The sequence below is a fragment of the Penicillium pulvis genome (genome assembly GCF_028828015.1).
Source record: "Penicillium pulvis strain IBT 33274 chromosome Unknown contig_5_segment0_segment0, whole genome shotgun sequence".
NCBI classification, from domain to species: Eukaryota; Fungi; Ascomycota; class Eurotiomycetes; order Eurotiales; family Aspergillaceae; genus Penicillium; species Penicillium pulvis.
In genome coordinates, this window is record NW_026643078.1 from 3,211,370 (window position 1) to 3,225,970 (window position 14,601).

Sequence of the window (14,601 nt, forward strand, 5' to 3'; positions counted from 1 at the left end):
CCAGCTACCAAGAAAGACATTGATGCATGCAACATAAAACCCATTTCCAACCCAAAATCAAATCAACCTCTTAGTTGACACCAGCAGCAGCCAACATCTTGGTAAAGTCAGGGGTACCAAGACCAGTAACAGGATCCCAGCCCTTAGTAGCATTCCAGCTAGCATAAGGGACAACAGGACCACCGTTCGCAGCACCGCCAAAGCGAGCATTACCGTCACAGCCAGTGCTACCGCCAGTAGTAATATCGTTCAAAGCCGAGCGACCAGTCGAGTACAACCAGGGGTTCAAGAATCCCATGGTAGGTTTGCCAGCTTGAATAAGCGCATCGTTCAGCAGGGCAATAACACCCGCAAAGGCAGGTGCAGCACAAGACGTTCCATCCACAGAGCTAAGGTGTCCCTTCTCGTAGATAGCGTAGTTCTCACCCTGAGCGGCAACATCGGGGAATGCACGGCCCTTGGGATTAAATAGACCGGACCATTGATCTCCTAGTGTGGTGAGGTAATCGGTCACAGCATCATCCTGGTACGAAGGACGGTCCCAGAGATCAGAGAATCCACCCGAAGAGAAGTACACCGCCGTCTCTGGGGCGATGTGTGTTGTTGCGCCGACCGATGTAACCCAAGGACAGGCGGCCGGGAACTGAGGCGGGAAGTGGGTAGCGTTTTTGCCGTCGTTTGTTTCGCAAGCTGCGCCGACACCCGAGTCACCAGACGAGAAGATGACCGAGACGCCGCGGCTGCCCAGCTGAGCGTAGAGGTTGCATACGCTCTGGGCGTATTTTGCTGGCACACTTTGCTCGTCTTCGCCGTAGGAGTTCGAGATGACCTGTGGGAGATCTGCGTCATCAAGCTTAACAACGTTCTGGAGCATCTCGAGGTATGGCTCATTCTCGTCGTCGTTTGCATTTGGCTGGTCCAGGTCCGGGACTAGCGGGGCGCGACCACCTGTGCTGAACTCAGTGACTGGGACAGGGGAGCTGATGCCGACGATGTATTGTAGGTCCAGGTTGGCTTCGCTACTGTCAGTGGTCGCGGATTGGTTGTTTCCCCCACCGTTGTATTGGATCACCGTGAAATTTTGGCCGATGGCGTATGGGGCGATGTTCTTCTCAAATTGGGCGAGATCCTGGTACCGGGCATACTGTTCCAAGTAGCTGGCGAAAGCGACTTTGTTGCCGTTGTCAGACTGAGGTTTGTAATCGCCGATTGAGTATAGATCCTTCAGGCACTGAGGCGTGATGGCGCTGTTGCAGTCTGAGCTGGTGAAGTGTGAAGCTTTACGGAATTTCTCAGTCACAAGCTTCTTCTGACCGTGCATAGTAGCACGGTTGGCATGAATCTGACCGAAACGCACAGTTGGCGAAACCATGTTGATATGATCGACTAGCGAGTCAGGAACCGAGTACTCCAGGGTACGAAGCCGCTCGACATGCTGTCCATCGCTGGCATAGTATTGGAAATTGGCGTGCAGGAGCTTATTGGCTGTTTCCACGTCTGTGGAGAACTTCATCCAGTCGGCATCTTGTTCAATGTTTGTGATGCCAGCATCCTCCAACCATTGCTGAATAGCATCTACTGAAGCAACACTGGGCTGTAGCATACGTTTCATCTCATCGTGAGTCCGGAAATGCTGGCCATAGTTCGCGTGGCCAGGGGTCGACATGTCCATCAAGGCCTGCTCGAATCCAGGGACATTCCCCTGTGCCATTGCCACCTGAAGCTTGATAGGCTGGCTAGCACGAGGGGTGCGAGAATAATGCCATCCTAAGATTTTCAGATTAGCTCCGTCAGCTAGATCGAGGAATTAACATACCCTCAGGGACAGCAGCAAGGCGTTCAAACACTTCAGCTGAAGCACATGAAGCAAGAAGCGATACAGCCGCCAGCGACAAGGCGCCGCGATTCAAAAACGACAGCATGATTTAGACAGTGAACAACCCTGTACAGGAGACACGAGCCAAATATTTAAATAGGCAAGGCTCGGAATGACCGACACGTGAGGGGAAGATATGGCGCGGGTTATTTATTATGGTTGCATTGGCGGGGGAATGACTGATAATAGAGCCAAGAATGTGGTGTAAAAGGAACCAGTCCTATCTCACGCTACTCCTAAAGGGTGGGAACACTGCAGCTCATGAGTCCTTGGCCTTGCATAGTCCCACTATCCCAGTGGACCCTGGACGGATGCCCGTCGGAAAGTGACCCATCATCTCGGCCTGTAATTCGGTCCCTGAACCCCTAACCCAATCGGATATTGCAGCCTGCAGCTTGCCGTCGGTTCGTCAACGGGGTTGGGCCAAGGGTACTTTGAATAGCCAGTGATGTGATCGGTATGGAGAAACCCCTCCCTGGCTGGGCTGAGACATTTGCGACCCTGGACGCGCGACGCGATCTTGGGGTGATGATCGGCGGGGACCCACAATTGATACAGGGGATGTGAGGGTGACGTCTTTTGGAGTTTAGATTCAATGTGGCTGGTCCAGGTGTAGGACGGATGAGATCGATTAATGCATCAGATGTGAGTGGCAGATGCAGTGAAATTTGGAAATTGTGATGGTCGGAGTTGGAATCGGAGAACCGGAATGTGCACGTTTGATCATGGGGAAGTTTGCCGAGGATAACACGGCTTGGCGATGATCACCATATCTTTGCAGAAGTCTAATAGCAAGCGGTATTGTGGACTTTTGACGGAGATCAATAGCCTGGGGATAGATCCCAGTGAATGAGACAATCAGCTGAAACGTGTCATTTCCCATGAGGATCTGGGTTGAAACAATTCAAACAGCCACGAGGTTTCAATTTGGGCTGAGTAAATAAGTATTCACCCAAGGCCCTCTGAATATTGAGATCGTGATTAATGAGAGATCTCGGGCCATAGTTATCTCCGAACTAACCCATGTTTCCTCTTCAGGGGTCAACCTATAACAGGCCCGACCCAAGTTCCACAGGTGCAACAGTGCACCCGTGAACAGGTCGTACACAAGTAGCTTCACGAGCAACTTCAAAATTTTCAGTATTGCAAATGAAAAATTATAATATGACAGCACCAAAAGCTCTGAGGAAATTCAAATTCGATTATTATGTGCAAGACATTGTTGAATGCTCAAACAATCAGGTATTTATGTACATCAGCATTGCTGCCTTTTCAGGTTTTTATAGTTGACCGGATCCAAGAGACGCTGCCTCCTCTTCATTCTCCAAGTGCTGAGCGTAGACCATCTGAGCAATGGCATCTTCAGTCTGGAGATATGTCCGGCTTCCTTGAATGAACCAGAAAGCGATGGAAATAACAAGCATGACACCAAAAACGGCAATAGCGTAGTTCATGTCGGAGGGTGCCGGGTTGGGGCTGCCAGGGAAGAGGAAGAAGATAGTGGTGATGATGCAGTAAATAATGCTGACCCAGTTCAACCAAGGGCCCCAGCGACCGAGTTTGAAGGAGCCCCCGTCGGGCAGGGTGTCGCGACCGACGATCAACAAGGCGAGGATAGGCATGGCGTATGAGACAGTAAGGGCAATAGTGCTAACACTCAGGATGGCCTCGAGGACGGTATTGGCGAACAAGTAAAGAATACCAACAATGCCAATAACGACACCTTGGCCCCAGAGGGCTCGGGCGGGAACTTGCCACACGGGATCGATGTGGCTAAAGTACTGGCTCCAGGGTAGACCGCCATCGCGAGCAAATCCCCAGGATAGACGCGAAGCTGTGGTCAGAACACTGACACCCTGGCCGAGTCCGTTGAAGATGAACAGGGCAATTAGCACAGCACCACCCTTCAAGCCGATAGTCTCGAGCATAAGCTCCATGAAGGGCAGGTCGGCATTGGTGACATTATCCAGGTTCTGAATGCAGCCAAGACAAACCACCATGAAGATAAATCCAGTGATTGCGCCGAAGAGAACGGCCATCCAAATAACACGGGGAGCATTCTTGCGTGGGTCGGGGATTTCCTCAACCATGTGAATGACCGAGTCGAACGCGGTCAATCCGTAAGCAGCCTGGACAAGACCAGTGAACCAAGTCACGCCATCACTCCATCCAGTCTGGTTAATCCATTTTCCAAACACGAACGAAGCAGGCTGGAAGGAGAGGTCACTCTTGACACCGACCGAGATAACCAGAGCCAGGGAGAGAACAATGAACAAACCACCAAACCACACACCAACGAAGTTGTTGAACCAGGGCAGGATCTTCTCCTTGCGACAGCTGACAACGTTGATGGAAGTCAACAGGAAGACCACACCGATGTACACAACGAAGTTCAACCAGCCTGCATCACCGCCGGTCCAGTTGGGCGCAAACATGGTCTTCATGCCAAGCAGGAACTCAGTCATGAAAGCGACCTGCGATGCTGTCAAGGTCCACCATCCGAATGTGTTAATCCACGCACACATGTACGAGACGAATCGACCGAGCGGCGTATTCCAAAGTCGGTAGACCCAATAGGCTTGGCCAAGAGCTGTGGGCATGCTGCTCGTTAACTCGCCCAGCGAGAGGGCCACACAGAGGTTGCAGCCTGTGACGAGCACCAGACCCCAAAGGATGGTAATTGGTCCTCCATTTGTAAGTCCACTGCTAAGATCCTGTGCAAAAGTAGAATAGGTTCCTAAATTTGTTCAAGTCAGCTTTGCTCGGTAGGTGTCATGCCGTTGGCCGTATGCGTGGTCCCAAGCTGTGCAAAATATATATCCCGCACTTCGGGAGGTACAGGTACAGTGGCGACATACCAAGAACACAAAAAGCGAGAGCCAACATGCTCCACATATCAAATTTTCGGGTCAACGCCTGGGCGTGACCCATCGCCGCGAGATCGGTCGCATCCTGCACGTCCTGATCATTCTCGAGTGGCGGTTTGAGGGGAAGAGAATTCGAGTTCGACTCCAAATCCATCGTATTCAGCCGGAAGCAATAAAGATCAATTCAACGGAGAAGCAAGTAGACGTCGCGCCCATTTTCTGCCAGAAGCTGAGATCGAAAGAAAAACAAGATTAGGGGCGACTAGGCTGAATTCTATATATCTTTTCTAAAACCTAGCTGCTGGCGTTCCGCGCGTTGATCGTCCTGGGTAGGACCGGGCGCGGGTATCTGTTGTATCTCTCCCCAGGAAAAATACGGGGGCGCCAGATAAAGCTGGAGCCGATGGAATTGGCCAATGAAAGAGTGAGTTGGAGTTTGTTTGACGGGTGGGAATTGTTGGAATTGGTCATGGACTGGGAAAACTGTTGGTAATAGAATTGATCATAGTGTGTGTGGCTTTTCTAGAATTTTTGCGGGGAGCGTCGCCGCTTCGGGTGGACTTACTGCAGTCGGTTATCACTTTGCCCATCGATAACGGATAAGCATTTTAGACACGCGAAGTATGGGTTTGAAAATGTTCACATCAATATGAATTCCGTAGTCAATTGCTTGCTTATTACATTCAAGAGTGCGGGTAAGTCGCTGCGAAGATGGTTGATGCATTACGCTTGACCTCCGATGTCGGCAACTTCCGACGCCAATTGCTGCATATTCAAGTGTTGATTTGTAGTGAAAACTGCGTTGGATCTAATTGCCCCTAGTACGCCGCTTACGCCGCATCCAAGGGTCCCTGCAGCCATCGAAGCCATAGGCTGTTAGCCGAATACAAACCATGAACGGATCATCAGTGGCGACGGCTAGCCGGAAGTGGCAAGTCCATGCGCCGATAACAAATCCACCGTTATCGCTATGACAGCGGACTAAAGTCCGATACTAACAGCAGGAAAATATCTATCGTCTTAGGTTTGTTTATAACACAACTGCTTGATCTGATTATCAAATGGCCTTTATCTTAATGGAGCTTTGATTTCTTGTTTAAGAAGGTGCTCTCTCGACATGTCTTCGTTATCTAGCCTTATTTGCGATGATGATGCATCGAGATTCAACAAGCGTTGAAGGTATCCACTCTTATGATATCCAAAGTGGACAAGAGATATGTTGCAATATGCCGCATGAAGGCACGAATGGCAATACGAGACCAATACCCCAGAATATCAACAGATGACAAGCACATTGACGGGTCGACTTACCGTTTTCTGGAAGGGGACCTTGGGCACGCCAGAAACCACAAAATCCTGGGGATGAAAAGGCGGAGGACAGTCGGTAAGAGCTTGATTAGAACCTTCTTTGAAATTATGCCCATATCGCATTATCAAATAGACAAATGGTTCTGATTACTGTCTCCTCGTACATCCGTAATTGGCCAACATCGCCGTCTCGGTACAAAGGTCTCCTTCACCTTCCTATTTCGGCGATGTGGATTCCTATCCTTGTACTGCATCGTCACGGGGTAGAGATAAACTTGACAATGATGAAGGGTGGAATGCGGGGTATGTTTCTATGACATGATACTTTCACGAGGAACTAATATTGGTATTTTGAAACGATGTTATTTATATGATGTTCATTGATATCTTCGTGATATACCGGGCGCAATAGTCCCGATGATAGTCAGGTACCACGCAGCAGCCCAAGCCCGTTTAGGCATCGCTAGCCTGATGGTCCTTGATAGGCTTAGCTCGCCAAATATTACCTCCACAATCTTAGTGACCTCGTGCTGCCGATATATGATTTCAGAATCTTATTGATAATTGCGTTTAGGGGGCTTACCCCGGACTTCGCCACTGCAATACCCTTGCAAAGGAGATAATGATATCTCCGTATTACTCAGGTGACTTACTCACAGGTGGATAGTTGGCATAATTATAGCTTGCATGAAGATTACCCCTGATATATTGCCCTCGGTTTGAAAGACACTTCTTTCATCTGCTATGTTGGAGGTATCTGTTTCCTTAATTTGCCTTGTCCCTTTCAATTTGATACAGAAACCTACAAATATGCTCCAAAAATCGGGGATTAGAGAAAAAAAAGAAGCCGGAATTCTTTCGTTCCATATTCAGATGATATCAAGCGATCGTTTCTATAATCTGACCTGGCTATACCTTGAGCACGATGAATTGTGATTGAAGAGCAGCAAACTGGGATCATGGCAGCGCTCAGCCTGGTCTGTATACCCTTCTTTGGATTCAGGTTAGAGAATTAATCTCGCTGTTGTTTGGACAACCTCATTCACCCCTCTTAACAAGGGTCCCTGAGGATTGAAATCTTCAGAGCACCACAACTTGAGTACGTTCGTCTTCATTGACATCCACATCTTCCACATTGTTGTCAAGATGGCGGTCGAGGTGAATGTTTACAAAGTCTAGGTCCCGTCCCCTATAGCCATCGTGGTCTTAATTACGGTCTTCATATTCGCTGTGATGCGTACCTGCAAAAACATAATAACTCGACAACGGTTCACCTACCATTATGATCAGAGGCCTTTGTAAGCCCCATCGTCATCTACATCAATCCCTCCGCTATCCGGGCTGCTCAAATAGTTGAACTTTTGGTCTTTTAGCTCGGACACACTCGCACAGCACGTATCCGCCGACTCCCTTATACACAGCCCAAAGGATACTTATCCTTCCCGCGTCGGCGATTCTCTCCGCGGCCGTTCACATGTCCTGAAGTCGTCTGATACGCCCGTCGGGATACCCCCATCTTTCGCCGATTTGCATCACCTGGCTAACCAGGGTCTCCCTCTGCGGTGATCTATATGTTTCGTCTTGTAGGCGAGCGGTGCTGGCTACATATGGTGGCGTAGAGCACCTTGGATATCTTGTGGACCCAGAATACACCTTTAGAGGTGATGGTCTCCAAGTGATCCTTTCTGGCGTCTGTGTGCTATGTGCAGTTATGTTTCATGTCCGAATCTTCAAGCGCCACTTCGCAGAGATGAGGAGATCTACACAAACTGCACGCGATACTATCTTCGCTTTATTTTTGCAATGTGCTGATCGCCATTTGAAACGTCTACCGTCTCGTTGAGTATGCTGGGTCGTCAAACCGATCTCCAGACGCAAGAATGGCCGACTTACTTCTTGGATATCGGACTGATGGCTAATTTTGATCGACTGTGCTTTTTCCTGATATTCTCCAGATGCCAAGAGTGGACGTGTTGAAGCTTATCCTTTGATTGCACTGATCGGCGCTGCTTGAATACTATGGGAAGTATTTTGAATTCAAAAGGGGATAAACATTGTGAGCCGATATCTTAAAAGCGTCTAATGCAAGATATCACATTTCAACACGAGCTATAGATGGCCTTGAAGATTAGCGCATTAAGTAGTTGTGTTAATTTTCAATATTATGCAACCTCGAACTTGTAGATTTAGCTGGAATCCCAGAAGCGGATGACTCGGATGGACAGAAATAACTCGAAAGACCCGGGGTTTTTTTCTTTCTTTCTTTTGCCCGACTTTACCTCTTAATATGCTGATACCGGGCCTACTTGGCTTTGTTCGTACAAGTTTGAACTGGGGGCGACTCCCCGCAAAATTGATGATCCACTTTGAAGTGGCGATAAGCATGACAGTCGGCAGATCATTGTTCCGGTGGAAACCGGCCACAGAAAAACTCTCCCCAATTAATCATATCAATTATCTTCATCAACAATCAACATGGCCAAGTCCAAAGCTGCCAAGCGCAAGCGCAATGCGCAGGTCGATCTCCCTCAAAAGCTCCCCAAGGCTGATTCTACCCTCACGCCGCCTCCCGATGGCACAATTCTTGAACCAAAACACCTCAACACGGTTGTCCCGGACGAGGACCTCGAGATCACTATCGAGACTCTTGCGACCCTCACGCAATATCCCAACCTTACGAAGTCAAAGGCATGCAAGGACCTTCGAGGTGCAGTCTACGATTTCCGCCAGGCATGCACAACGGGCGTCAATTCTGCGGAAGGCGCAAACTTGACAGCACGAATCACAGGTGCCTTGGCCGACAAGAAGTTCCTTGATGCTAAGATTCTGCTAGCTGAGATGCGGATCCGACGTGAGCAACCTAAGATTGGGGCCTTGTGCCGTTGGGTGCGTGACTTGGATGTTGTAAGCGGTCTTTCGACACAACCCGGGGCAAACCAAACTCCCGAGCGCAGCCCCGAAGACTTGGATCTCCTCGGTGTCCTCGATGCTGTCCTTCGCGTCAGCACTCCAATTGACAGTATGAACGCCGTTGACTCACCTGGCCCCATTGCTTTTCAATCCATCTGGGATCTGCGCCCTTCCTCGGAACCCCTCCAAATCTATGCCTCGGTTCTCGACAAATCCATCCTAGAAGAGGCACCCAAATCCCCTACCGCCCTCCGTGTCATCGAAACAACTCCCGGTCCCATGCGCAAGCCTCCTAACCACCATCCCGCACTTTTATATACTACCATCCCCAATGCGGTCCCTCTCAACCCTGTCGCGCCATCTATAACCTACCACCCCCATCCCGCCGTACCAGGCCTCGGCATGGCCATGAATGTACTCTCCCCCTCCGAGTGCAAAGCCATCATCGCTGCCGGTGAATCTGTCAACTTCGTTCCCGACGTGCCTCTCCGCGAAGACGGCGACATGAGTGTTCTGGCCCATAACTTCTATTGGGTCATTGACACCACATTCCACGATATACTATGGTCCCGTATCTCCGCTTATGTTCCACCATCCATCAATGGCCGCATGGTCCGTGGTATCAACCGCCGATTCCGTGTATACAGATACGTCCCGGGTGCTGAATATCGATGCCATATTGATGGCGCGTGGCCACCATCCGGTATTCTGCCGGACGACACATATGTGTACGACTCATCACCTGAAGATAACAGGCAGAGCTCCATGTATACCTTCTTGCTATATCTCAATGATGAGTTTGAGGGTGGAGAGACCACTTTCTTCATGCCTGCTGCACGAGAAGGCACGCTAAATGCGTACCCGGTGCGGCCGGTTATGGGATCGGTCGCCATCTTCCCGCATGGTGAAGCAAACGGGGCGTTGTTGCATGAGGGTACTGGTGTAAGGAAGGGAGCGAAGTATATCATTCGAACTGACGTAGAGTATGATGTAAAGCCACAACAGTAAGTAGGCTGGACATGAATAATGAACAACTTATTACGATACGTTTTGGCTTCCAGCTATCATCGGCTGCAAGAAACGTCCCGCAATTCTAGCCTCAAGGAACACAGTAATTTGCTACATCCATATTGGCCTAGATCGGATTGTCCATCAACCTTGGAAATGGAGTTTATTAGTGGAGTTTCAAGCAGCCAAACTTTAAGTGGAACCCTTGGAAGTCTAATTTTCCAATCGGCGCAAGGACCCTGGGCTGTTCGATGCAATTAAACTTCCATCAAGGGTCACCCGTGGATCTCCAGAGCTTCTTCGAAGCAAGAATGGCTGATTGTCCTTCATCAATGTCGGAATAGTGTTGTTTGAAAGTGTCTGAATCACCAAGCTTTGATTTCCCATGCCAGAAGCTTGATATATATTCACCTGGCGCATAGGTGAGCATGAACCTCGTCCATGGATTTTCGGTACGCATTTGCATGTACAGTATGTATTGCAAGGTTGTATGTACATAAGTTGTATACCATCAATAGTCTTCGTCTAATTGTTGCAACTTTGCCATCTGGAAGTACTTCCCGCCAAGCTGCATCAGATCATCGTGTGTACCACTCTCTATAATACGACCGTGATCGAAGACCAAAATCTGGTTGGCATCAACTACAGTCTTTAGTCGATGAGCAATAGCGATGGTAATTCGGCCGGCCATGGCGCGTTGGAGGGTCTCCTGGACCAATTGCTCTGTCGCGGTATCCAGTGCAGAAGTCGCTTCATCCAGTAGACTATCACATGATGTTAGGAACGGATATAACGGGATTCTTTATTTCAGAGGTTGCCTCACAGGATCTTGGGTTTCCGGAGAAGAGCCTTTGCGATCGCCATGCGTTGGCGTTGACCTCCCGAAAGAGTAGATCCATTACCCAAAATAGGGGTGTTCAGCCCTTCGGGTAGAGACATCTAACGGAAATTAGTACGGAGAAGAAAATCATAGCAAGGGGATATCTTACCACGAAATCACCGATTCCGATATTTTTCAAAGTGAGCAAGATCTCATTGTCGGAAATGACATCTTCGTCGCTTTGTAAACATTCTCGGAGATCTTCTCCCACCAGACAAGGGTTTTGATCGACCAGTGCCAAGTACTTTCGATAGCTGTCAATATTATAAACATCGATAGATCTGCCTGCAAGAGTGATTTTTCCAGATCTGGGAGAGTAGAAGCGCTCCACGAGGTTGATAACTGAGCTTTTTCCGCTGCCAGTCGCCCCGACAAGAGCAATGAAGGCACCCGGTGAAGCGTTGAGACTAACATTATCCAATGCTGGCTGAGACCCGCGATCGGAGTAGTCGAAAGTAATGCTTCGTAAACTAAGGGGCTCAGTTTTTGTAGGTGCGTCGAGGGAGACATCTTGAATATCCTCGGCTTGAAAGTGTGACTGGATAGGTCCCATCAGCTCGTTAAGGTGAGAAGCAGCGCTGCGGGCACCAGCGAGATCTGGCGCTTGAGCAAAAAGTGCGGCAGCCGATTGAGCTCCCCATATTGTCGCTGCAAAGCAGATGAGGAACTGCTGGATATTGTACTCGCCTGTTGCGACGAGTCGAGTCCCGCCGTACCAAAACACAAAGGCGATGCTCAGTATGCGAAATAATAATGTGGATCCATACATCATTGCAGAAATTGGCCAGTACCGACCTTGGTGATCGCAGTCACCGGCCTTTTGAAAAGACTCACCGATCTTCTGCTGCAATCCCAACACCGTGACAGTTCTTATGGCAGAGAAAGCCTCATGGGCCACAGCAATGGCTTCAGTGTCACGATTGACATGCTTCTGTACCTTCTCCACAATGTAGTATTGCAGAAAGCCTGAGATAGCGACGACCGGTACCGTTGCCATTGAAACAAGACCAAGCTTCCACCCAAATATGCATCCAACAACGATTCCCGTTATAAGCATCACGACGCTTTCTAGAAGAAGCCCCAGCGACGTTCCTGACACCCCAGTAACCTTACTGGTACCCCATGATAAAAAGCTCACCAAATCTCCGACAGAGTGTCCCGGTTCTCCAAAGAAGGAAATATCTTTGCACAGTAAAGCCCTGAACAGGTTTGACCGGACGCGAAGATTAAGCTGAGATGCTGATATAGCAAAACAGTACCCTCGTGCACAGTATACGCAAAACACGATAACCCCATATATAAGGTACATTCGTGCCCAGAATTGAACGCTTCGACCCCCAGTGCTCAACTCAGGGCTGATTATTGATATGATGCCATTGCCAAAAAAGATAGCGTGAATCGGGTATGATATCCCGGCAAGGATACTTAGACATAGGCCCGCGATGGTGTATGGCAGCTCTTGCTTATTGAGGCGCCAAATACTCCGAATACTGTTCATACCTAAGGACGCTGAGGTTGATACATCATTTGACGTCTTGATTGCGGTGACGTCCGCAGAAAGCTTGGGAATACCTTCGCTAGCAACCTTTGCAGCAGACGGCAGCTCATGGAAAAGACTATATGTTGAAGGTTCAGGTGGCCTCAGTGCTTGTTGTCTCACTAAGCCTTGGTATAGTATGGACGATTTCAACAACTCTATATGAGATCCACTTTCCAAAATTCGACCATCTTTCATGACAATGATTGTGTCCGCGTTACGGATAGTCGAAAGTCTGTGTGCTATTATGAGGGTTGTTCGTCCTGATGCCGCTGATTGGAGGGCTTCTTGAACCTCTTTCTCGCTCTGACTATCGAGTGCAGCGGTGGCCTCGTCGAGAAGCAGGATGGATGGCTGTGATATGATAGCGCGGGCGATTGCAATTCTTTGTCTTTGCCCACCTGAGAGATGCGATCCATTAGCACCTATCCTAGTAGCGTAGCCCTGTGGAAGATTGCTGATGAATGAATGAATTTGGGCAACCTCGCTGGCTTGAACTACTAGCCCATGAAGGGTAGCAAGATCCAATGACTGTAAGTGAGTTAGTAATGTAAATCCAAACTTGAGCATGGTAGTCTACCTCAGCGACAGCATTATCAAGGCCATTTGCAATGTTGTCGTGTATCGACCCATTGAACAAAGTGAAATCCTGGCTGACACATCCAATCCGGGATCTGAGCCATGAAATATTCAGATTTTCAATGGGCTGATCATCAACCATGATATGGCCACCAAGAGGGCAATAGAGCCGTTCCAAGAGATTGAGCACTGTTGACTTCCCAGATCCCGAGGGCCCCACAAATGCAACAGTCTGACCAGCTGGTACATGGAAACTCACCCCTTCCAATATGGCCCTTTCCGGTCGCGAAGGGTAAACAAAGTGGACATCTTCAAATCTGATATCCCCTCGTAGTGAGTCAAGTCTATCCCCTTTGCTTTCCAAAGCGTCAATGGGTGAAGGGCGGTTGATGATAGAGAAAACACGACCAGATGCGCCGTTGGCCTGGATAATATCAACAATACAAGGCAGTACTTGGCTGAGCATACCACCAGCCACTGCCGCCGCATACAATATTGTCAAAGCCTCTGGGATTGTACATTTACCCTGTTGGAATAGATGGTTGGCTTGCCACAACTATAAGTGCTTCGTGAGCTTCGATCACCAAGGGATCAGTCATCAATACATACGCCTAAGCCATTGGTCCAGTGCAGAACCATAAAAGATCCAGCGACAATGATACCAAAGATGAATCGCTCCCGGAAGTCAACCGTGGTTGGACCTTGAAGAGCTTCATGGTATTTATTGGAATATCTTTGCTGGCTACCGTATGCAATGACATTCCTCATGGCACTGAGAACCTCTTGTGCTAAATTCTCGGCTTTCACACACTGAGCCAGGCCAAGTTTCTGCGTGACGCTCATCCAAAATCCCATTATGCCAACAATTGCAAGCAGGGAAATTGGCTGGGAGATCATGATTGATGCGAAGTGACGGTTTTGCATGAACGCAAATATCACGGCAACCACAAACCCGGAAAGTCCAGAGATGATCTCGCCAACCTTTTGTGATATGCCAGCCTGGATCAACTTCATGTCCTGATCAATGTGCGTTGTCAGTTCTCCTGCACCAAGTACATCAAAGAACGCAATATTTTGCCTTAGAACCGAGGTCAGATATTGACGCTGGAGGCGACGTGCAATCCGTTCCCCAACGATATTGAATCCCCATGCGCTAATCATTGTGGCGAAGAACGCCCCGATTGCTGAATTATAGTGTAAGCAATGTGCTGACAATCTGAGATAGGCCATACATACCAATGTATACAAGTCGTAGCGTCAGATGCTGAATGTGACCTCGAATATCATCTGATAACGCATCCCTTCCGTTGATAAAATCCTTTGCTAAAGACCCGAATGCCAACGTCACCAAAGGCATTGCGGCACCGGACGCCGCGGCACATGTTGCAGAGACGAATAGTAAACATATCTGTGACGCGTTCGCGTGTCGGTAGATGGAGAAAAAGTTGGCCTTGCTTGGCTGCACGTGAATTTGAGCTTTGATGACTTGTTCCTGAGAATCCACAAACGGCTTGATGCCTATTAGTGGAATATCGTCTACCGAAGGATTCATGTCGAGGATGGGCCGTGACAACTTCTCGAATTACATCAGGACTTTCTAGTTGATAGCTAGTCGCGTCCAAGAATGTCGACTGCT

General features: G+C 48.9%; 4 protein-coding genes across 4 annotated transcripts; 1 reads left to right on the forward strand and 3 right to left on the reverse strand.

Moving 5' to 3' along the window:
- Nucleotides 1-70: 70 nt before the first annotated feature.
- On the reverse strand, nucleotides 71-1,922 carry N7503_007769 (S53 family peptidase; the record flags this gene model as incomplete). The annotated part of the gene is made up of 2 exons (XM_057067316.1): nucleotides 71-1,767; nucleotides 1,817-1,922. 2 exons carry the CDS (start codon nucleotides 1,920-1,922, stop codon nucleotides 71-73), a joined length of 1,803 nt encoding a protein of 600 aa, XP_056920997.1.
- Nucleotides 1,923-3,156: 1,234 nt separating this feature from the next.
- N7503_007770 (putative amino acid permease family protein) lies at nucleotides 3,157-4,897 on the reverse strand (the record flags this gene model as incomplete). Its single annotated transcript, XM_057067317.1, has 2 exons — nucleotides 3,157-4,613; nucleotides 4,735-4,897. The coding sequence occupies 2 exons, from the start codon at nucleotides 4,895-4,897 to the stop codon at nucleotides 3,157-3,159; spliced, it is 1,620 nt and encodes a 539-aa protein (XP_056920998.1).
- Nucleotides 4,898-8,526: 3,629 nt separating this feature from the next.
- N7503_007771 (prolyl hydroxylase family protein) lies at nucleotides 8,527-9,969 on the forward strand (the record flags this gene model as incomplete). The annotated part of the gene is made up of 1 exon (XM_057067318.1): nucleotides 8,527-9,969. The coding sequence occupies one exon, from the start codon at nucleotides 8,527-8,529 to the stop codon at nucleotides 9,967-9,969; it is 1,443 nt and encodes a 480-aa protein (XP_056920999.1).
- A 511-nt stretch (nucleotides 9,970-10,480) lies between these two features.
- On the reverse strand, nucleotides 10,481-14,517 carry N7503_007772 (ABC transporter B family protein; the record flags this gene model as incomplete). Its single annotated transcript, XM_057067319.1, has 6 exons — nucleotides 10,481-10,733; nucleotides 10,793-10,908; nucleotides 10,959-12,917; nucleotides 12,967-13,521; nucleotides 13,575-14,149; nucleotides 14,202-14,517. The coding sequence occupies 6 exons, from the start codon at nucleotides 14,515-14,517 to the stop codon at nucleotides 10,481-10,483; spliced, it is 3,774 nt and encodes a 1,257-aa protein (XP_056921000.1).
- Between the last annotated feature and the right edge of the window lie 84 nt (nucleotides 14,518-14,601).